The sequence below is a fragment of the Sinocyclocheilus rhinocerous genome, unplaced genomic scaffold (genome assembly GCF_001515625.1).
Source record: "Sinocyclocheilus rhinocerous isolate Xijiao unplaced genomic scaffold, SAMN03320098_v1.1 scaffold3545, whole genome shotgun sequence".
In the NCBI taxonomy this organism is placed as follows: Eukaryota; Metazoa; Chordata; class Actinopteri; order Cypriniformes; family Cyprinidae; genus Sinocyclocheilus; species Sinocyclocheilus rhinocerous.
Window position 1 is genome coordinate 72,338 of NW_015634617.1, and position 24,719 is coordinate 97,056.

The 24,719-nt window shown below is 35.9% G+C and overlaps 1 protein-coding gene and 1 pseudogene across 1 annotated transcript in view; one reads left to right on the plus strand and one right to left on the minus strand.

Moving 5' to 3' along the window:
• Window positions 1–6,925, plus strand: part of LOC107745943 (4-hydroxyphenylpyruvate dioxygenase-like) — an 8,440-nt pseudogene extending 1,515 nt beyond the window's left edge.
• Window positions 6,926–7,858: 933 nt separating this feature from the next.
• LOC107745941 (E3 ubiquitin-protein ligase RNF43-like) overlaps window positions 7,859–24,719 on the minus strand; it is a 32,236-nt gene continuing 15,375 nt past the window's right edge. The window contains exons 2-8 of the mRNA XM_016559977.1: window positions 15,785–15,859; window positions 14,742–14,876; window positions 13,634–13,735; window positions 13,098–13,268; window positions 12,834–12,951; window positions 10,903–12,453; window positions 7,859–10,028 (exon numbers count right to left, since the gene is read on the minus strand). Coding sequence (XP_016415463.1) covers window positions 10,003–10,028; window positions 10,903–12,453; window positions 12,834–12,951; window positions 13,098–13,268; window positions 13,634–13,735; window positions 14,742–14,810 — 2,037 coding nt within the window. The 5' untranslated portion in view covers window positions 14,811–14,876; window positions 15,785–15,859 and the 3' untranslated portion in view covers window positions 7,859–10,002. The remainder of the gene's footprint in view (window positions 10,029–10,902; window positions 12,454–12,833; window positions 12,952–13,097; window positions 13,269–13,633; window positions 13,736–14,741; window positions 14,877–15,784; window positions 15,860–24,719) is intronic.

Genomic DNA, 24,719 nt, shown 5'->3' on the forward strand with positions numbered 1-24,719 from the left:
ATTAGAAACTGTAAATAAATGTAAAAATTAATTAAAAAAATGTCAAGTAACACTGAATTAAACATACAATTTTGAATTACAAAGACTGAAATCGTATTTGCTTGTAAAACAAGCTCAACAGGTATTTGAAAATATATTTAAAAATTGTCAAAAAGTATATTTGCTAAAATATATTTCAATAAATATAATTGTAAATATATTTTCTATCAGTATATACTTTGGTTATTTTTTTGTATATTTTTCAAAATATAAATGTATTTTCATAAGCATTTAAAAATATATATAATAATATCAGGATTATTATAGTTAACTAAAAAAACAAAACAAAAAAAAAGAAACTTGGAATAAAATAAATGTTAACTAAAAAAAAAATAAAAAGTTAGTTTCCATGACAACATTTCTCACTTTCATATAGTTTAACTTTAGTTATGTAGTAAAATAACTAAAACTCGAATGAAAATTATAATAAAAACTACAGACAAAAAACTAAAATTAACATTTAAGTAGAAAAGTTAAAAATCTCATTCAAAGTATTAACAAAAGCCACAGTCTCTCAGTGACTCTAAAATAACACTGAATATGTCACATTTTGGTAAATGAAGGTAGAAACTAAATATATTTTCAATTTCAGTTTCATATTTTCAGTATTATTCATTGAGCTTCAGAGTTTACAACATATATTTAGCATATATTTAGGCCAGATTATTTTTTTTAATATATATATTTATTTATATTTTGCCATGTGAGATACTATTTGTTTTAATAAAAAAAAATATTTATGCAGTGTTGTTTTCAGTTTTTTTCCAGCACAAACAAATGCATTTTATTAATTTGTTCTAACAGCTATTTGAGTTTTTTTTCTTTTGATTTGTACCTCATAAAAACTATACTTGACCGTTCTATCCTTACAAAGGACTTTAAGACATGCAGCAAGCACCTGTTGATGTTGTTATTGCCGTAGGCTGCGGTGTTTTACTGTGATAAGTTTGGGAGGAAAAAAAAGTTCGGCAAAAGATGGGATCGAACCCCGGTCGGTCGCGTCAAAGGTCTGGAGACGGGCAGCAGAGAGGTGGTGTCTCACGCCATCAGACAGGACAAGGTGTGTGTGAATATACTTTAATATACACGTCCTAAAATGACTGGAAATAAACCAACTTCTTTAAGAAACTGCTTTGAAATCCAAACCGCACATTGATTTCAGAAGCACCCCGGTTCTTTTCCCAGATAATCTTCGTCTTTGAGTCCGCCCTGGACCCTGGGAACGAGGGTATGAACGGTTTCAATTCATCTTAAACATTATGTGAAAAAAAAACAGGCCACATAATATTAATGGTTTAATAAACCTAATACTTTGCATTAAGAAAATACGAATTCATCTTAAAAGCATGGAATAACATAATGAAACATTCTGTTCTGTTAACTCGGGGTTAAAAAAAAAAATCCATGAAAAGATCAAGAAAAAATAATAACAAGTGCTCACCTGCGTCTCTCCACAGAAATGGGCGAGCATCTCATGAAATGGGACACTTATGCTTCATCGATCACGTTGTGGGAAACCAGCCAGATGATAAAATGGTGCCAGTTTCTGACTGGTGAGGGTCACACGTCCAACAAACAAATCAATAAGACAAATTCGAGGAAATGTCACAATAACGCGATCTGTCTGTTTTTCTGCAGGTATCAGAAGTGTCTGATGTTCCACAGGTTCTGGTCCATCGATGATAAGCAGATCCACACTGAATACAGCGCTCTCAGGTCCATCGTAGTCACCAATTATGAGGAAACCATCAAGATGCCCATTAATGAACCAGCCATGGGGAAAAAGAAATCACAAATCCAGGTTCCTCCAGCAGATTCAGAACTTCTTGCATACTTTTCAGTTTTTATTGAATTCTTTAAGGCAGTGAGTCCTGAACTTTTTCCATCAGCCCTTACGTAAAATATTCACCCCTGAGATTTTCAGTTAATATTTCTAAAATTTAACAACACATTCACATGTTCACGGTTCTCTGACGTTGCTTAATGGTAAAATGACATGCAGATAAACATCTAATACTGATTTTTTTTTTCCAGTAAACATTTTTTTTTATATACATAGTACATATATATTTTTTAAGTTATTTATATATATATATAGGACTGCACGAATTCGCCAAAAATTATATATTGCAATTATTTTGTAATATAGTGATTTAACAGCAATTTAACATTTTATCTATGTGTCATTTAAGTAATTAATTTATTATTATTATTATAAACAGTATTATTATTTTTATTAGTATTTTGAATATTTTTTTATAATTTCCATTTAATTTAAATTTTATTTAAATTAACCTTTTGCATACTTTTTGTCATTTTTATTATTTTTCAAAAAACAAACAAACAAAAAATTTCTACACTGTAAAAAATAAATACGTAAAATAACAGAAAACGTACTGGCAGCTCATTACACACAACATTATCTATTAATTTTACGGACATTTTTGTTAACTCTAAAACACAATGCAATGAAGAGTAAAATTCAAAATACTGGTAAAACACCTGTAAAAAATAAGTATGGAAAAATTCCTTCAAATTATACAATATATTGTGCCCTATTTTTACAGATTTTTTTTTTTAGAGTGTACGTAGTTTTTATTCTAGGTAGTTTTAGTTATTTTAGTACATTAAGTCAAACTAAATTAAAATTAAATTTGTCCTAGAAATTAGCTGATTTTTTTTACATTTATTTTATTTCAGTTAACATCTGTTTTATTTAAACTTTTTATGGTTTTAGTTTTAGTTAATAATAACCCTGATTATAAGTATATAAATTAGAGTTGCACTATAAAACAACAGCAAAAAATATTTTAATAATTATAAAACAAATGTTATTTTTTACTACACACGACTGATATTTATGTCTTAGATTCTTCATTTCCAATGTTCAAACCCTCAAGCGTTTAACATTTCAGATATTTTGGCTGAATACTGGTGAAATGCTGTAAACTTCCGTCCATAGAAATGTTGGAAATTATATGAATGTGTAAATAATGTGTAACGTAAATAAAGTGAACCAAGCAACATTAAAATTAGATTTTACATCCCAATTAAAATAATTATTAGCTTTTCATCAACTCACGACCCCATGTGTTTGTAAAACCCCTATCTGTGTCATTTTTGGATGGTAAAATATGGAGACAGTATTTTGGGGAAATATCATTGTAAACAGTGTAACATCCAACACCAGTTGTTTCTAAATTTTATGATGTTTTTAATTCCACACTAGATAAGCGGCATAATAATTAATAGATGAGTAAAGTTTGTAAACACACGGCTTGACAAATTCTTGTTTGAAAGTTTAAAATAACTTTGAAAAGCTTGAAGAGCAAGTTTGAAGATTTTACTCAGTCAATAAAATGTTATTAACGTTGCAACGCATTGCTAAAACATTTAAGCAAGTTGCTAACATGTTTTAGCATGAATTAATATGCTGCTAGCATGATTTAGCACATTGGTAACGTTTTAACATGATTTAGCACATTGTTAACGTTTTAACATGATTTAGCACATTGCTAGCCTGTTTTATTAGGTTGCTAGCATGATTAGCACATTACTAGCATGAATTAGCATGTTGCTAACATGATTTAGCATGTAGTCCTAGAATAGTCGTTAAGCTTTGCTAGTGATAGACAGCTTAAATACTTTATATGTGATATTTGTTCAAAAGTTTTGACCCCCTTAATGAAAGTCTATGGGACTTTTTGTAGATTCGATTGTCCGTTTAACGAAAACCGTAACTCCGATCAGTTAGGAAAGATAGAGCAACCCGAGTCAGACCAATCTTAAGGTCTGCCCCAAGTTTGGTGGCTGTAGCTTGAAAACTCTAGGAGGAGACACTGACTAAATTTAGTCTCAGAAGAGGAAGCATGCAGCTTAAATAGTAGATCACTGTTGGCTTTGTCAAGTCAAATGATAAAACGGAGAGTTCCGGTCCTTGATTCTGATTGGTAGGGGTGTTGTTAGGCACGACGCGAAGCCGTCGCAATAATTACCACAATTGTGATACACTTCACCTTTGGCTAAAACATTTGAAATCTATAATAAACATCTATCTTACCGCCATAATTTCCTCTTGTTGTTTGTAAAGGAGTATATCGACTACAACGGAGGACCCGGAGTGCAGCACATCACACTAAACACCCCCAACATCATCCAAGCTGTACGGTTCACAACTCCTCTCAATATGATTCATTCCTACGAGACTACAATAAAGTCAAATACAAAACCTGAAACTCTTTCCTGATGAATCAGATTGTGAACCTCCGAGCTCGAGGGATGGAGTTCCTGTCCACACCCGATAATTACTACGACACCCTACGGCAGAATCTCAAGACGGCCAAGATCAAGGTGAAGGAGGACCTAAAAACACTGCAGGTCAGAGAAAGCAATATGACAGTCCATTCTGTTCAAGAAATGGACACATTTGAATGGTTTTTCTAATGCATTTTTTGAATGCATTCGTTCTTTTATCCAATGCAGGAGTTAAAAATCTTAGTAGACTATGATGATAAAGGTTACCTGCTACAGATCTTCACCAAACCCGTGCAGGACAGACCGACGCTCTTCCTGGAGGTCATCCAGAGGGACAACCACTCTGTGAGTCTGTGTTTGACCTCATTCATCCAGGCTTAATATGGAAGCCCGTTTTCGCCACTGAATTAAAAAAAAGGTCATTTGACTTTTTCTCAGAATTGCGACTGTAAGAAAATGGTCTGTCTTTTTCCGCCTCAGAATTGGACTTCATAAAACACAGTTGTGAGTTTATATCTCACAATTCTGAGGAAAGAAGTCAGAACTGCAAGGGGGAAAAAAGCCAGAATTGTGAGAAAAAAAGTCACAATTGCGAGAAAAAAGTCTGAATTAAACACACACTTTGTTGTTTCTTATGCATTTACACACTCCTGCCATCGAATTGTTGTATAAACGCAATATCACACTCGTAGCCGTGAGATATTGCTGTATATTGGCACGATATATGATATATATTGATATATGGCCATATTGCACAGCTACTCCTGTGATATTGCTCATATTTATGTGCATATAGATCAGAGCATATATGCTGTCAAATGATTAATCGCATCCAAAATAAAAGTTTTTGTTTACATAATATATGTATGTGTACTCTGTTTATTTTATATATATATATGAATATAGTAACCTTGATATCAGGATTAGGCATAAAATAATGTCATACACTGTAAAAAATGACCATGAATTTAACGGTAAAAGACTGTAAAAATGCTACAGTAAAAACCTGTTAAATGGTTAACGGTAAATTCCCCTACTATATACGGTGAAAAACTGTATTGGACATTATATGTATTGGACATTAATTTTACGGTAGTATACCGTTTTTGGAAGTGAAAAAGACCGTATAATTTACAGTGATTAACCGTAAATTGACATTCCCAGAATTCCCTGCGTTACATTTCAAATTTTATGTTTTTTTGTTGAAATAACTATGTTTCTTCTTAGTTTTTTCTTATCAGTTTTGTATATTTGGGTTGTGTGTTACACCTAATGTTGTTAAATGAATGTTTATTGTATTATTTCAGTTTCATGTGTGTTACCATGATGGTGTTTGGTGTTTGTGTGAATGACACTGTGCACCTTCTATATATGTTATTATTTAAAAGCTGCTTGTGATAGGCTTTGATTCATCGTGTGACTTTCTCATCACCACCTGCATTTGGTGGTTATCAGTGTATTACAAAGGTACAAAACAGATTTCAGTACTTCAATAGGTTGGTATATTAACATTATATCAGTTAATGAAATTACGGTATTTAACTGTAAATTTAAGTTAAAACCGTAAAACCTAAAACGTTGCTACCGCATTTTTTACGGTAAAATTCCGGCAACCACAGCTGCCAGTTTTTTACCGTAAATTTTACGGAATTTTTTTTACAGTGTACAGATGAAATATATGAGATCAAATATATAGTCTTTATGGAGGTACAGTAACTACAGTACTGAGTTTGAATCTGAGCTCTGAGAAAACATGTTTGAACAGGCTCATAGTTTTATTAGGGACTTTTTAAAGCTTGTGAAGTGAAGAAAATGCCTAAAGACAAGACATTTATATTTGAATCGCACTAAAGGGGGCTTTACTTTCCTCTGTGGTGTTTAAACTGTAAAACAGAGCAAGAAATCGAACCCAATGACACTAACAGATCAAATCCAAAGACTGGTTTGTTGTTAAAGGACAATGAAGCTCTAAAACCCATTTTTTGAGATGTTAGCAGATATATACAGGTTGCACATCGCTGAAAACAACATTAGTACTCATTATGTTGAGGGGAACTTAGTTACTTTTTACTTTTTCTGTGCCATTTAATTCTCCTGGTTTGAAAAGCAAAGTTGAAGATATGTAACAAAATGTGAGGTAAATGTGTAAAAAATGATATTTCAAAGTTGATTATTGGAGTATGTATTTCAGGAAAATACTTCGGATTTTCTACTTCAAAGTTTGACATTTACTTCAATATTACTTGCCGTGTCTTTGTAATTATTCGTGAAATTTACTAGCAATTTCTCAGTGAAGTATATTCTACACCTCAGATGTTTACATGTTTTATCTGGGGCTAATTCTCGGTTTTTTCATCATAAGAACCCAGTTAAACCTGTCACTCTGCCATGTCTTCTTATCCACTAGGGTTTTGGAGCTGGAAACTTAAAATCTCTGTTCGAGGCCATCGAGAAAGACCAGGATGCCAGAGGAAACCTCACGGTTCTCACACCGGAGAGCCAGGGCGTCCCGAAGGCCTCTTACTAACACACACAACTGCATTAAGGTGATTTACTCAAGCCTCATGCTGGAGTGAAATAATATGACGCCATCAATTAAAATGTCCAGGACGACAATAAAGACATTTAATATAAGAACTGTATAATGTATCTGTATCATTTTCTTATTTGTTCATCTGCTACATCCACTTTCAGAGTCAAATGGGACTGAAAAAATCCTAAAATATTTTTCTGCAGAAAATTTAAGTGGTTCTTGCCTGTGCTGAGCTGGTCTTAATATGTTGGTCTCTTGTTAAAGTTAGAATAGTAGTTTATTCAACCACTAATTTAAATTTCAATAAACATTTAATATACTTGCTGAGGAAGTTTGATCGGGTTTGGGTGAACAACCAAAATTAATAACTTTTGAAGTTGGTAAAAGTAAAAAATGTTTTGTAGGTGGCTACTTTCTTTATTTTTTTTTAAAGTTAACTCAAGTATTTATTTATTTATTTATTGGATATGGCTTGAGTCCCTTCTATCAGACAAAATAGTTACTATTAACTACCCATACATAATGCAAACTTCCAAAATAATAAAATAAATAACTAAAACATGAAATAAATAAATAAAAACAGGGACCTTAATTTTCATCATTACTTCCCGTGTGTGTGTGTGTGTGTGTGTACAATTATATATTAAATAAAAACAAATGAATACCACATTCTCTGTATTTTTATTTCAAAATAATTTATTTGTATATAATCGGAATGATGCCAGGTTTATACATCTATGATGGCAGCTGTACGTTTCATAAAGAATATCATTCCAAAAGTGAGAAAATAACATTTTAAAAAATTTTCTCAGACCTGGACAAAAATGGATAAATATATTAGTAAATAAATATATTAGTGACATTACCATATTTAAATGTTCTATTATATATAAAATACAACACTTTATCTTATAACTGTTTTGTCTTTCTTTCTTTTTTTACACAAAATATTGAACATATACTGGCATATCCCTTGATTTCTGAAGGGATTTAGTTCTATTAAAAAAGGCAGTTTTCATTGATTTTCTGTGGAAAAGAGAGCGTATGAACAATACAGACATAATTTCTTGCTATTATGCACGGCTTTAAAATCTTTAATAGACTGAAAGTTTCTCTTTCTGAGTGTAATCTTTATAAAATGACTTTAAAAATCTTTACGATAATCAAAAACAACTGGAAAAGTCATTGGTCTTAAGGTGTGGGAACCCTGTATGAGGAAACCCTACACTGGGATTTACTATATTTTGTCTTGCATATATTTTCATTTGGGATTCAGCCTCATTTAGATGAAAATCAGCATGTGACGGTATGAAGCCAAAAAGACTCACGGGAGATGTTTGTGGTTCAAAGGATAAAGACCTTTGACCAGTTTGACCATTTACTGACAAAAAATAAAAACAAAAAAAAAACATTCAGGTGTTTGCCATGGCAAGATTTCCAGTGTTTCCTTTTCTTTACTTAAAGGAATGGTACAGGTTCAGAACTGCATCAGATATTTTTACAAACTGAAGGAAGGGTTTACTTCCAGCATGTCACTTGTTTTAGCTTGTTTTGAACCCAGACCATTCCTTTAAAGGTTGGATTTTACAATAAACGACAACGGAGATTTCTGGGTAACAGTATAACTATGCTTGCAGGCAATACGCATCGAGTCAACTCAAGTTTTGTGTGTCAGCTGGTATTGCCAGGAACATGACAGCAGGCTACATAAATGTATGTATAAACTTCATGAAGTGTTCATTTCATGGGTTACAGAGGCACTTTTGGTAAGCTTGTATGCTGGTTGGTTTCTATGAAATGTCGCATCCCTTTAAGGGAACATGAGAGTCACAGAGGTGAAAGCAAAGCATTCTGGGAAATGTAGTCCTTCTCAGCCCGAACACATTATAGGCTTAACAGACAAAAATAATGAAACAAAACAAAACAAAAAAATCTTCACAACTTTCCCTAAATATATTCAGTCAATTAATTCAGTTTTGATGAGCAAAATTAATAAATGAAGACACAAACATTTGTAAATAACAGCTGCCATTTCTGAATTAACAAAACCTGAAACCTCAATGAAATGCTCCTTTCCAAGGACAGATGATATAAAGTAAAGCTCCCTATCGCTCCTCTGAGTTAATATCTTGCAGAGGTAACGAGAGGCCAACGCACAAGTACCTTTGAAGTACCGTCTAGCTAACAGGACTTTCTGATTGGTTATCTGAGGTAGTGCTGGAAACCCAGGCCAGATGCTTGAACGTAGCCCAACACATAGTTAAAAAGCTAGAAATTAAATGGAAGAGGCGGGTAGCACCGCAATGACTAGATAGTTAAAAATTAGCCAGTAGGCTCAGTGAACTAATGAAACATACTTTATGCAAGTACGCAAACACAGAAGTAAGTGCACAGCCGATGCATTGCAAGCTCTTGGTTTCGTTGTACATGCTTCGTATCTCAGTCTTCAAGGTATAATGATACCTTCATATTATGTTATTAATCAGGTAGCTGTTGTAAACAGAATTCCGCCATGATAGTAGTTAACCTGAAAGAGATAAATGACTGTAGAACAAGACAAGCATTATGAATCAGTTCTGACACATTTCAGAACACGACAACCAAGCTTGTGTAGATAGAAGCGTCTACGTACTTGCATAAAGTACATACGCTAAGTCTAAATCTCAATGGAATACGGAAATACATGTTTATATCTTTCATGAAGATCACCAAGGAGTTCTCAGACTTGTTTACAAGAGAAGATACTAATCGAATCCTGTTTTAAACCAAAGGAAAGGAAGAAACCATACTCAATCTCATGCGCATCTTCCAGATCCTTTGATAACTGCCTGAATTAATACCACTTGTTTGTCTATGAAAAGTCGCATTTGGACCGTATTGGGTAAAGTACCAAGAATGACTTGTTCTGGACATTAGAAAGGTGCTAGTAACAGAGCGTCACTACTGAAGAGTATTTTGGAAAACCCATCTAATCATCAGTGACTGCTGAATTCTTTGTGAGAATGAAATCTGAGGTCTGGAGATTCTGAGTAATTCAGTTTGATATTGCAGAAGATGTTTGGAATTATCCGGAAGACTCAACATGTGAGCGAAAGAGACAGCGAGAGATCGCCGAAGAGTTTTGTCCATTTCGGCTCTTGTGTAGCAGCGAGAGGAGTTTTGGATGAAGAGTTTTCTCAAACACCAGACTCTTCCTCTGACCCTGTGAAGAAAAAAAAACCCGTTTCCATGTAAAACTCATTAAATTGAAGGAATCAGCTTTGTACATTCAGGTTATAACCAGCAATAGAGAATTTTATACACCAACCCCATCACCCTAGTTCCCTCAACGAAAAGACAATAGGGTTTTTCAGTTGGCTTTTGGGCTACTGCAAAAAATAAGCTTTGTGACAAACAAAAGTTTATGATTCTTACGTATTTTTTTTAAAAAAGCTAAAATTTAGGATATACATGAATTACACCAAGGTTGCATGACTTCAACTTCACCATAACTAAGTTTCTGACACCTCTTTCAATCTTAAAAATCTACAAGTTGGAAAGTTTGAGTTGGAGTAGTTTGTGGGAATGTGACTATAAACACAACAAGGCTCTAAAAGTAGACTATTGAGTAGATAAGTTTACCTGTTTGACAAGATGCGTAAAAGCTTAAAAAACATGAGAGGTAAAAATGGTGTATATTATGTGGTAGAATACAATGTGAAAATATCTTGAGCCTGTGGTAATCACAGACCTTATTACAGGCATTTCACCAAAAAACAACTGACTGCCACACGATGGAACCATAAGTTCAAAAATGCAACTCATGATACATGGGGCAACTTTTTGAGCAATTTTGCCAGGCAACTTTTTGAGCAATTTTGCCAGGCAACTTTTTGAGCAATGTTGCTTGGGCACTTTCCCACTGAGAATGGGTAACAAATTTCGATCTAGATACTTTAGATCGGTTGTGGGCCCTGTGTCTCACCTGTTTGCCCGTTGATGGCAACATTGCTCAAAAAGTTGCCCTGTGTATCATCAGCCTTAGGACTCATTCCAGCAGTACTCTATAGTGGAGCACTACAGTCAGACATACTCACCCTGACTATTGTGTAGAGTTTGGCAGTACAGACAGATGTCCATGGGAAGTTCGTCCCCTGGGCCATGATGGGCCCTACACAGGGGTCTGTCCATTCCAGAAGTGGGTCCCAGGAGCTGAGGCTCTGAATGGGCCTGCTGCACCTGCTTCTGCCACACCACATGTGCCCCACTACAGCACGGCCAGTCGGTCATACCCGTCGAGTCCAAGATCAGGGGCACTGGCAGTAGCGTGGGGGCCATGTCTGGCGGAGGTGTGCAGCAGTAGCTTCCCGCTCCCTGTCCGTAGTGGATATGAATGCTACAATCATCCTGAAGGTCCAAGCTTTGATGGAAGTGAACAATCGGCGAAGGCACTTCCAATGGACAGCCAGCTGCTTTCCGACCGGTCGTCCACCCTGGGCCTTTGTGGCAACAGGGTGGGGACGGAGAGGTTAAAGGAGGAGAGGGAACGATCACTGAGGCACCTGAGGAGGAAACAGGGTCTGGGTCTCTATCCTCAACCCTCCTTGAACTGAGGTCTGTTTTGGGGCAGTGGCAAGACTGGTGCTGTACCTGACACCCGGAGGAGTCTTTGTCTTTAGTTACAAGACAAGGCCCGGTTGCTGACGCGGCTGAGGACGTGGCCCCTTGATCCTCGTCAGAGCCTCGGCCGGGCCCTTGACTGAGTTCCCCATCCTCGTAATAGTGGTGTCTATGCCTGTGATAGTGAACGTGACTGAACACAGCCACCTGTTGCTGCTGTTCTTCCGGGCAAATGGCACCGGCATCACCGCCGCTTCCACCCCCGGTTCGGTTCACTACCGAGTCCAGGGAACGAGGCCTTTGCGTGGCCTCCATGCTCCCTCTGCGTGGAGCTTTGCCCGGTCCGCAGTAGACAAACGGGTCGTAATCGCTGCTGAGCGAGCTACGAAAAGTGGACCAGCTGCCATAGACACCCTGCAGGCTGATGTCCGTACAGTTCAATACAGAGTCGCTGGACGAGCCGTGGCACGATCCCGAGCTGGAATCACTGGCCGGTCCGTCTGCAAGGTAACCGCTACGCTCCGTATGGTAACTCCCTCCCGAGCAGCTGCCGTCATCTTGGCGACTCTGCGAGCCTCCTCCACGTGGCAGGTGATGATGAGTTGCATGGTTTGCGGACGATACCACATGATGCATCCGCAAAGGTCCTCCGGGACACCGGTGACACGACCTTCTGGGGGCTGCATAGTGATGCCCCCCGGTCCGACACCCGTGCCCGCCTGTCCTGTGCGTACGTCCATGATGGGCATCCGGAGCCAAGTGGTACGCACAGCTAGCACCCAATGGTCTACTGGGAAAGCAACGGAGAGTCCGTGGATTAAGAGGGGGAGAGTTGCCATAGTGGCCCAATTGGGGTAAAGGTCCAGAGAGGTTACGGGGGTAATGATGCTGCAGGGAAAAGGGAACATGGTGCTGGGGATAAGGGTGTTGGTTCGAATAGTGATGGGGAAGGAGGAAGGCTTGACTGTGCTCAGGTGGAGGGGGTGGCATTCGACTTCTTTGGGGCTGACGGGATGCCAGATCTGAACCTAATGGAGGATAGATGGTGAATTTAGTTTGAAAACATTTGGTTCTTGAAAACAACTCTTCTTGAAAACCAAGAACTAGAGTTCAGGGTACGTTCAGGCTTTGGATCTAAACAAATGAAATCCTGCTTCAGGTCTTACCAATCCTATATAACCTTCTTCCTTAGAACATTGAAAGACATTTTGAAAAACATTGGGGTCCAAACAACACTGGATCCTTTTATGTTTTGTGTTCCACAGAAGAAAGTCACACAGGTTTGGGCATCTCATTAAACTGGATGTGTTCATATTTAGGAAGCATATGATAAAGAAAGAAGAGGAATTTCAATACAGTGCTGCCTCGGAGGCTCTATAATAAAGTTATTGGAGAAATATATATGTACCCTGAGGCTGTTTACCCATGATGTTGTGCATGCACAGTGGGCAGGTACGGTGTTGTAGGAGCCAGGGGTCGACACACTCCTTATGGAACTCATGAGCACAGGAGATGATTCTCAATTCCTGCCAGAGAGACAAAGAAAATGTAATATTAAATGTACCATTGGTGTGCCTCAATACAAAAGTGGTCCTTTTCCTGTCTGGGTTTGATAGTTTCTCTCGCCCCTCTTCAAAGTCATATAATGTTTTTTGTTCTTTTCGTCTCCTACCTGGCCATCCATGAATTCCTCAAGACAGATGGCACAGATTGGGCTGGAATTGGAGCTGCTGTTTGACCCTGGAGCCCCACGAGAACGCTGGGAGCCAGAGCAACCCTGAGAGCTGTATGTGTGCGTTTCCAACCTGCTGATGGCACGCATGGTCTGCTGGTGCACAGAGTCCTGGGAGTTGAGAAAAAATGATTATGAGATTTCTAGAGTGAATTTAAGTCAAAACAATAAGTTATGATCATGCAGAACAGGAGAGGAGTACAAAGATGCAATGGAAAAGTTACAATCAAGACTAAAAGTAAATGTAGACTGCATTGGTATATAATGCAAGGGTGACCAACTTCAGTCCTGGAGAGCCACAGTCCTGCAGAGTTTCAAACCAACTCTAATCAAACACGCCTGAACGAGCCGATCAAGGTCCAAGGGTTACTAGAAAGCTACAGGCAGGTGAATTTTTATGAAGGCTGGAGCAAAACTCTGCAGGACTGTGGCTCTTCAGGACCACTCCTGGTATAATGTGTGTTGTGTTTTCTTACCCAGGTTCTGTTGGACCTGCAGCGGAAGCGTAGAGCAAAGATCACGATGATGGCCAACACAACCAGAGCCACAGTCAACAGGATGCCAACATCATAGTGAGGCTGTGTACACAACATACGAAGAGTGAAGCTTAACTCAAACCACCAACTAATGGATTTTAACCCAATAAACAGCCAGAAGGTGCTATCCACAAAACACTTTAAGTTAAAGCAAATCTTTGACACAAATGAAACTATCCCCTCTGAAAAGACCAGGATGGTTGGTTACAAAAGCTGTCACTGAGGCAGCACCATTTCTAAAGGTAATAGTATGTACACTTTGGAAACTAATGGTCTTTTAATATATTAATATGCACTCTTTAGGGGTAAATAAGGTACAAAGGTATACCTTCAACAGGATACTGCCCCAGTTACAGTTTTTTAATGTATGTATGTTGTATGTTGACTTTTAGATGTTGTCATCTATTAACTAGCTTAACCAAGAAGAATATCTTGGCCAACCAGCATCTCCAGAGGGACCATACTGGTTGACCAGCCCTACTAGGTAATATTTTCAGGCACATAAGACAGCTATAACTGTGATAATACTGGATCAACATTGTTCCTGTTAAACCAACAGTGCTAACCCTGCCCTCCATTGATGAAAAAAGGCTTAACAATTCTTAGAGATTCCACACATCCGGCCAGACATTGTTTTTATTCCTTTACCCTCAGGCAGACGACTTAGAGCAATTAAAACTAAGTCTGCACGCTTTTTGAACAGTACCTATCGCAGGATGGTCCATGTTTTAAACTCTTCTGGCACTTATGCATCTGTATTTCATTCTTTGTAATGGTTGGAATAATTTATGTATGTATGTACGAAGCATACCAAGACATTCCAGACAATTATGTTGTTTGGCAATAAATAAATAAAAACTAACCAACTATTTTCTAGCTCCAACCCCAACACTTACACTAGGTCTAAACATACTGGTCAGTCAGCTGACCCAACACTACCAGCCATGTAAAATCATGCTGGTTTAAACGGTTGTTTTCAGCAGGAAGGCTGAAACAGTAAAGCCTAGAAATTAAAAGACATCAATTAAACGTGGATACGATTACTCACCCATTTTTGAGTCTCCATCATGATGTCTATGAACACCATGGCTTCTTCGTTTTTATTGACGAGTCCCATCAGTTCTTCTGCATCTGATGACTTCACCAGCACCACTGGACGAGGCAACAAACCTGAATCACGCAGCTGTGTATAAAAGACAAGCAACAACAACAAAAGAACTTTAGGACAAAGTGTCTAAATACGAAATGGGATGTATGGAAAGAAATATATTTTGATCTACATGGCCTAGAAACAAAATGTCTTCAAATTCACAATGGTAACAATCTGCCAAAACACTTTAGTTACTAGAGTGATTTTTAAAACTGCAATAAGTTGCTTTTATCTGCAATTGTCTTACAAAAATAAAATTAAAATATGATAATATAAATATAAAATAAAATTATTTTAAAATAATATTTGTATTAATAAAAAAAAATAAAAAATGCAAAATACAATAAATAATAAAAAATAATAAAAACAATAAAAATAAATGGACTGAAGGACATCCCATGTTTTGATTTGGAGTGATTGTTAAAACTTACCCATCGAGTCTTCCAAGTCTTCAATCAATCAATAAATAAATAAATAAATAAATAAAAATAGAATAAAAATGATTTTTAAAAAACTGATTGAAGGAGATCCTGTTTTATTTTTAGATTTAGTGATGTGATAAGTTGATTTTATCCGCAAGTGTCTTAAAAAAAAAAAAAACAATAATATAAAAACACAAATAAATACAATAAATAATAATAATAAATAAAATAGAATAAAAAAAACCAATAAAAAATTATTGGAAGAGATTCATATTAATTTATAAAATTCTAAATTATTATAGTGATTGTTGGCTACTGTCTTCCAAAAAAAATAACAGAATATAATAGAATAACATTAAATAAATAATAGAAAGAAAAGTAAAAAAAAAAAAAGAAGTATATACCGGTATATAAAATACATTGATTGAAGGAGAACCCATGTTAATTTACTATGATTTTAAGCTGGCAGAAACTATGGCTACCAAGGTCTATTATTACAAGGGACACACACATACTGACCTCCTGAGCAGCACCGGGATCATCTGTGATGTCAAAGATGACAGCCTGAGCGCCTCTCTGAAGAGCCAGACGAGCCTGAGCGACACAAAGAGACAGAGCTTTAGTTATCAGTATCTTTAGAAATCCCACGAGCCAGCAGATGGCAATCCTACTGTAGCACATAAGGAGACACCGAATCCTGCCATTATGCAATTCAGCACTGTTTCTGACCCCTGTGAGAGAGAGAGTGTGTTAAAGTGAAAGTCTGCACATTCAATAACTTCTTACCAAATTCCTAAGACATTTTAAGAGAATACGACACATATAAAGTCATATAATGCACCTTTTAAATTCATCCAGTTGAAAGGAAGGTCTGTGCCAAAACACACAAGCACTACATTGTTGCCAACAACAAATGATTTATTACTTCAGGTTAGGACTTTAAGTTTGCTTAAATTAACAACTAACTAGGTGATAAACACATTATTGTGATGAATTATCAGTAGAGCATAACCTCCTAAAGGTTTCAGTTCAGACTTCAACACTTTAGAGAAGAAAAACTGAGTTCATACACTACAAAAACACTAGTACTTCCTTCCAGTGTGTCAAACCCTCCCTGTCTTTGTCAAGATAGATGCGCTTCTTGTGCGATTGTGAGGGAATTTTGCCCAAACAATGACCAATAACTCACCAAAGCTCTATTTCCTGCCCAACTGCTGAGAGTTCAAAGGTCACAGTATGAGCTGCAGGAAAGTATACTGCTGCGTTTCAGACAATGATCGTGTGTGTGCGTTTAGCCGTGATTGAGCGGTTATAATTAGCAGTGCTTGCAAAGTCAAGCATCGCTATTACTGTAAATTAGACTGAAGGTTAGTGATTTGAACAAACCTAAACTCTAATTAAGCTTGACTGTGTGTGTCATCCTGAAGAGTTTGTGCTCCAGACGTGAATGATTACTCAAATCATGTGTGCTGTTGTTGAGAAGTGTGCAATTACTGGGTGATCAGACCATTTTCACCTGCTGGACCAGAAAACAGGTGACAAAAATCCCACAGATGCACACTGAAGGAAACTCTTTAAACAAAAGACTATAATAAATGACCCAGAATGCAACAGAAAGTGCACACAAAATCCTTGCAACATGGTGATGAGGTTTGCATAGTAAAACCTACTCTAATGTATCAACATGATTACAACTTTGATAATAAGCCTGTTGCACACAATCTACTCCATGCCTTCTGTCGTCTGATTGATAGTTTAGACTATTTTCTTTTAAAAATAGTCTAAAGTTAGGGAAGTTAGTCTTTTAGTTTAGTTGTACAGTTTGTGCTTCACATGTCTTTTTGCTGTCAAATCTTTACTGATTTTTAGCAAGTAAACGTCAGAATAATATAGCTTTACTTGATTCTCCATCAATCATTTTTTAGAGTCTCAAATCTGATCCTCAGGATCTTTTGGAATATGATGCTCAACAAAACACAGATATGCAAATCACCAATTCATGATGTTACAGTAACTACATGCTGCGAGTGACATTTAGTTTCCTCTATAATCGACAGATAAAAAGGTAATGCTTTGACTGTAATTCTGGACACAGACTGTGCTGTGTGGTAAAAGTTTAATAACAGCTTCATGGCTGCAGACGGACTCTCCAGAGACAGGAAGTACAATCACTGACCCGTCATTAGCCTGCTAGCTACACACACACACACACACACACACACACACACACACACACACACGCCACACTGAAGGAAACTCTTTAAACAAAAGACTATAATAAATGACCCAGAATGCAACAGAAAGTGCACACAAAATCCTTGCAACATGGTGATGAGGTTTGCATAGTAAAACCTACTCTAATGTATCAACATGATTACAACTTTGATAATAAGCCTGTTGCACACAATCTACTCCATGCCTTCTGTCGTCTGATTGATAGTTTAGACTATTTTCTTTTAAAAATAGTCTAAAGTTAGGGAAGTTAGTCTTTTAGTTTAGTTGTACAGTTTGTGCTTCACATGTCTTTTTGCTGTCAAATCTTTACTGATTTTTAGCAAGTAAACGTCAGAATAATATAGCTTTACTTGATTCTCCATCAATCATTTTTTAGAGTCTCAAATCTGATCCTCAGGATCTTTTGAGGAGTGTTTGTTTCCAGAAGCTTTACTTTCACTGTTCCTCAGCGGAGGAATGATCTTCACAAGCCTCCAGAACATCTCACATCTTCTGAGGAGCCTTTATTTCTTCAGCTCTCAATCAGCATTGCATTATTTGTTAGTATCATTTTAATCTCATCTTACTGAGACATATTATTGGAGATATAGATTGACCACTGATATTTAGATCATTTTAAGGAAAGTATATGTTATACTGTTATAAAGATCTCATTGATTTATAACAGCATCTGCACCAAAATGCATATTTTTGCTCAGTTTGGGCCTCTGAATTAAATTTAGGTGTTTCTTCCCTATATTCTCACTATATCAGACTATATGAGCCATAAAAGCCTGATGTATCGAATATGATGCTCAACAAAACACAGATATGCAAATCACCAATTCATGATGTTACAGTAACTACATGCTGCGAGTGACATTTAGTTTCCTCTATAATCGACAGATAAAAAGGTACACACACACACACACACACCATCAACAATCTTGAGAAACTTGTTAAGTGTGAGTTTAGTCTCATCTGCTGTGTTAATGAGAGGGTTCAGATGTGTGCGGAGTGTAATGCGACTTACAGAAGTGTGTGTGTGTGTATGTGAGAGAGAGAGAGAGAGTCAGTGCTACCTGTCTGCTTTCAGCTGATTGGCCGGATGGAGCAGGAAGAGGCGGGGCAATCGTTGTGTTTGTTGTGGGGTAAAAGCTCATGATAGCTGATATGTGTATATGTATGTATTTGGAATAACAGAAAACTGACAAGATAGAAGCCAATATAGCTAAAAAAATTAAAATTAGTATAAAAATAGTTCAGCTGGAAAAAAAGAATTACATTAGTGCTGTCTACCTTTTCAGTGGCATTGGTTCTAGAAGTATTTTTCCTCATTAATTTTCTTCCCCATAGGTATTTTAAAAGGTGTTTGTTAAAGAGTTGAACCAAACCAACCAGCTACGAAGAGAATCCGATTAAAAATGTTGATTTGAAAGCAGACTAAAAGACAAAGATACAAGACTGTGAACTTAACGGCTTTAATAAGGGAAAGAACTACAATCCCATGAAGCATTGCGAATGACATAATGGAATTAAAAACTATAGAGAAATATAAAACTATTGATTCAAAGATGTTGATTACATATACAGAAACAATATCTTATAAATATATTGCAAAAATGAATTTATATACTTATATTTAAGTAGCTTGATAAAGTAGGGAGAATTCATAGTGCTTCATACAGGAGTTCTTTTGGCGCAATTTTCTTCTCGCGATTCTCTGATTGGTGGAGATTTCACTGCAGAATTATGGGTAATGTAGTTTTTAACCAGGAATACCTCTGTTAAATAGTTATTTAAAAAATAAGTTGAAATAATGCGAACTGATAGCTTCAACAAAAGCATCTACCATTGATTAACAAACTCTGAGATCACAGTAGGTCTGTCTTTAACGGTTTATAACGTATTGTTAAAAATATATTTCCCTATGGAGAAAATGAATGGAGTTCACACTGTTCTACTGTACAATGAAAGCAGACAGTGACCAGAGGCTGTCAAGCACTAAAAATTACATAAAACTACCCTAAATGTAGTTCATATGTCTTCTGAACTCAAATATGGTACATAGGCATTTCTTTAGTGCTTTTTTGTCCTTTTTCAAGCCCGACATACTCACAATGAACAGAAAAATACATTGTGAAAACATATTTGAGTGAATTATTCATTTAAACAGACATTAAAGGCGGTTGGTGAGATAAAGGTATAAGAAATGCATTGAGATCATAATTAGACGCCCCTCCTCATCATCTCTTTCTTTCCTTTCACTTAATCACTCGACGGTTCATTCGATCGCACTAAACAATCATCCCTCTATCATCTACATAAATGGATGTTTGTTCATTCAGCTTGATCCCTTGTTCTGAGAGCTGTTGGTTTATTTCCAGCCCGCAGGCGAAGGGAGCCCATCCAACACTGGAGAGACAAAACCCCCGGATAGATTTCCTCAGATAACCTCCCATGATTAAAGTAAGCCACACACAAAGAATGAAACTCAGTCTTCTACTGTAATAACTTCACATTCCTGAAATTATCTACTACAGTAGCCTGACGGTAACATCTCACTGGCATCCAGACACTAAATAACAATCTCAATATTGGGCCGATCTACTGAAGCTCAATTTGGCACGTATATCAAATAGAAAAATTATATATATATATATATATAAGATTATAAAATTGTAAAATTATCATTATGTATTTTACATAATAAAAATGTATGTATATGTATGTATATATATATACACACACACACACACACACATTCAAATACCGGTACAATAAATTATATAACAGGTACAACTTTTAATTTGAATAATGTATTCATTTAAATTAATAACGTATTAGCTGAAATTAACATTAACTAAGATTAATAGATGCTTTATAAGTATTTAAATTGTTTTAATATTAATTATAAAAGTAAAAGTATTTAAATTTATTTTAAAGAATTAAAATTAAATTAAAGAACTAAAATTAAGAATTAACATTAAATTACAATTTTATTTTAAATTTAAAAGTATTTAAATTAATTTAATGTTAACTAATGTATTTAACTAACTGTGTTACTAATATAGAAAATAAAGTGGAAAGAAATATATATATATAATATATGTGACCCTGGACCACAAAACCAGTCATAAGGGTCATTTTTTGCGAAACTGAGATTTATGCATCATCTGAAAGCTGAATAAATAAGCTTTCCATTGATGTATGGTTTGTTAGGATCAGACAATATTTGGCTTGAGATATAACTATTTGAAAATCTGGAATCTGAGGGTGCAAAAAAATCTAAATATTGGTCACACACACACACACACACATATACATATATATATGTATATGTGTGTGTGTGTGTGTTTTATATTCAAAAGCAGCTTTCATTCGCCACATGAAAACATTCCTGTTTTGATCCGTATCCTGTTATTCCATAAGACCCGTGAATCCGATCCACCCGAAGTATTGGAGCGCTAATAACCCGGCCTCCACAGAAGATCTGCACGCTTTCTCACATCTTCTGTGCTGATTGAGGGGAAATCTGTGGGATGGATTTAAACACGCTGAAGAAAGCTGGAAAGGCAGTTGTTACATCGACTATACCGTGGTAGATGAATTTGCATGGCTGATTTATGCTATTTACATGTGCAACACAGCAAATAATGGACTTTTTATTTAGTATTTTTGTCTTGTTTTCCAGTATACAAATATCTAAACATTCTTAAATCAAGATATACTTACTTGAGATGCAAAATGATAAAATATAGTGAGTCTTGCTTTCTGAAATATCTGAGATTATGCTAAAAACAAGAAAAAATCTGCAGTGAGGTTAGAAAAATCAACTTAATTCAAAGGGAAAACAAGTTTATTTTTCTGATCACTGCCAGATATTTTTTTCTTGTTTTAAGGAAAAAAATGTTTAAATTTTTTTTTATGTCATCTAATGTAAATGCATTTAATTTAAGAATATTTAAATATTTGTACTAGGAAAAAAAAAATACTGAGGTAGAAAACAACTTTTGCAGTGTTGCACATAACATAAATCAGCCATGCGAATTCATCTACCTCAGTATAATTGATGAAACAAATGCTTTTCCATCTTTCTTAAACATGTTTAAGGAAGAAAAGCATTCTTTCTTTTTATTTATTTATTTTTGCAGTGAGTGTGCCTCATCTAATCAGAATCACATGTGAGTATTTATTACTAAAATTACTCATGTCGTGACGCTAGATTTTGCTGATAAAAGAGATGGTAGACATGTTGACAGGACGCTACAGTTCTCTAAGGGGATTGTGGGAGTTTTTGCCCAGGCTTGAGAACGAGAGAAAGACCAGAGGGGGAAGATGGAAATGGGAAATGTCTGTTTCATAGCAAGGTGTGACTTAATCTCCCGTAAGGAGCCTAAACGGCCTGTACAGTACGTGCGCTGCGACGCATGCCTCTGCTTGCTGCTGCCGCAAAAACAACAGAGAGAACAGAGTCATGCTCAGAATAAACCTCCGCTCTACTGTGAACATCAGTCATGCATCTGTACGTTAACAAGCTCTAAATGCAGCAGCGTTTCTGGGACTTCTTTTGAGTCAAGTTTGACTTTTACTAAGAGGCGTTTCCTATGAGGTGAGAGAGCAACCTTGACAGCACAGAAACACAGCAAAACAAATAGTACAAAATTAAAAAAACACAAATAGTGTTTATTAAACATGTGAGATCTATTAATTTCATGTCCTGCAATGTCATTAACATAAATAGGTTAGGGGTCATTATATTTATTATTTATTTATTTATTATACACCTTTGACAATACATTCATTTATTCATTAAACATGTTATTGTCACGGTGCACACACACGAGGAACGAGGAGACGCTGGAGAATACTTTAACAAGACTTTAATGCCAGGAACCAAGGGAGACGAACACAGGAAGACGTTTAACAGCGGACAGAGAACTAGGGACTGGGAACACTTTAAATACACACAGGCGGAGGGGATGATGAGACACACCTGGGAGCAATGAAACATAACTAGGGCAGGAACAGGAAACTAACCAAATAAGGGCACGGGAAGGCACATGGGGAGCAAAACAACCACAAAACAGAGTCTGACATAACGCCCCCCTCCGGAAGGCAGGCAATTTCCATCGCCGCGGGGGGGGACCAGGAAACAAAAACTTTCAAACAGGCGGGGAAAAACAAACGCGAGGACACACAGGCGGAGGGGATGATGAGACACACCTGGGAGCAATGAAACATAACTAGGGCAGGAACAGGAAACTAACCAAATAAGGGCACGGGAAGGCACACGGGGAGCAAAACAACCACAAAACACGGAACAGAGTCTGACAGTTATATTGTTACAGATTTTTTAAATGAATTATATTTACACAAAGTTCAAAAGTATGGGGTCGGTAAGTTTTTTTTAAAAGAAATTAATATTTTTATTAAACATGGTTGACTTCATTTAATCAAAAGTGACCGTAAAGTCTACTGTATTTCAAATAAATGCTGTTCTTCTGACCTTTTTATTCATCAAAGAATCCTGAAATAAAAAAATCTATCACGGTTTCCACAAAAAATATTGTGCAGCACAACTGTTTTCAACATTGATAATAATCAGAAATGTTTCTTGAGCAGCAAATCAGTATATTAGAATGATTTCTGAAGATCATGTGACACTGAAGACTGGAGTAATGATGCAGAAAATTCAGCTGCAGATCACAGGAATAAATTACACTTTAACATATGTTCACACAAAAACAGTTATATGAAATTGTAATAATATTTCACTATTTTACAGCATTTTTAATCAAATAAATGCAGCCTTGATGAGCAGAAGAGACTTAAAAACATAAAAAATCTTATAGACTCCAAACTTAAACAGTACTATACTGATTTATATTAAAGATATCAAATTTAATATCTAAATATTAGTGCTGTCAAACGATTAATCATGATTAATCGCATCCAAAATAAAAGTTTGTTTACATAATATATGTATGTGTACTGTGTATATTTATTATGCTTATATAAATACACACACACACCTTAATATTTAGAAAATATTTACATGTATATTTATATTCTTATAGTATATATAAATATATTTAACAAATAAACATAAAATTTTTCTTAAATATATACATGCAACATACATTTGTATTTATATAAACATAATAAATATACACAGTATACACATATATTATGTAAACAAAAACTTTTATTTCGGATGCGATTAATCGTTTGACAGCACTACTAAATATTAAAACCCATCCTATGATAATAAATGCATCCTATGATGTGAGATATCACTTTAAGTAGCCAAACACCGTTTATTTCCACTTCCTAAATCCACAAAACCCCACTGATTTCAGGATAATTCACAATCCCAGCATCCACAAGGAATATGTTTTTTTGCCAAATCTCTCCTCCTCACTCTCTCTCTGTCACCACAGGGCTTCACTTGTCTGCGTTTTGCAATCGATTCAGGAACTCCAGCTTAGAAGAGAGCAAGAAAGAGAAGAGCCAGAACAGAGCCCAGGAATCCGGCTTTTATAAGCTGCTAGTTTAATGTGGTTATGAGCGAATCCAACGCTGTGAAACCAGTGATATCATTCCCACTGCGAGTGTGTGTGTGTGTGTGTGTGTGTATACACACCTGATAGAGCCATCCAAACAGCATCTGTTCTTGCTTTGAACCGAGCTCTCCAACTTAAACACACTTTTATTTGTGAATAAACGAACTGCAGCAGAAGTAAACATCTGTGTACTTGTGTATCTAGAGACGCTCCACAACACTGATCACATCGCAAAGTCCCTCAGTCATTCACAGCGTTTCCGCAGGTTTGATGAAGGGACATTTAAGACTTTTTAAGGAATAAATTGAATGTAAAAATACCTCAATATAGTCTCTAAATGTAAAAGTCTTGCATTAGCAATACTTCAAAGTTTAAAAGCACAACTTCCAATATATATACATTACTTTTTAATTCATAAAAAAAAAAAAAAAATTAAATAGCTTAAGTTTTGAATAGATCTGCTTCCAAACACTATATGGATATAACTTTTACTATACTTTCTGATCACACTGCAAAAGATGTTTTTCATAAGTATTTTTGTCTTGTTTTCCAGTACAAATGTCTAAAGATTCTTAAATCAAGATACCTTTATTGAGAACCAAAATGACATCAGATTAAGCCTTTAAAAAAAAAGATATATATATATATATATATATATATATATATGCCAGTAG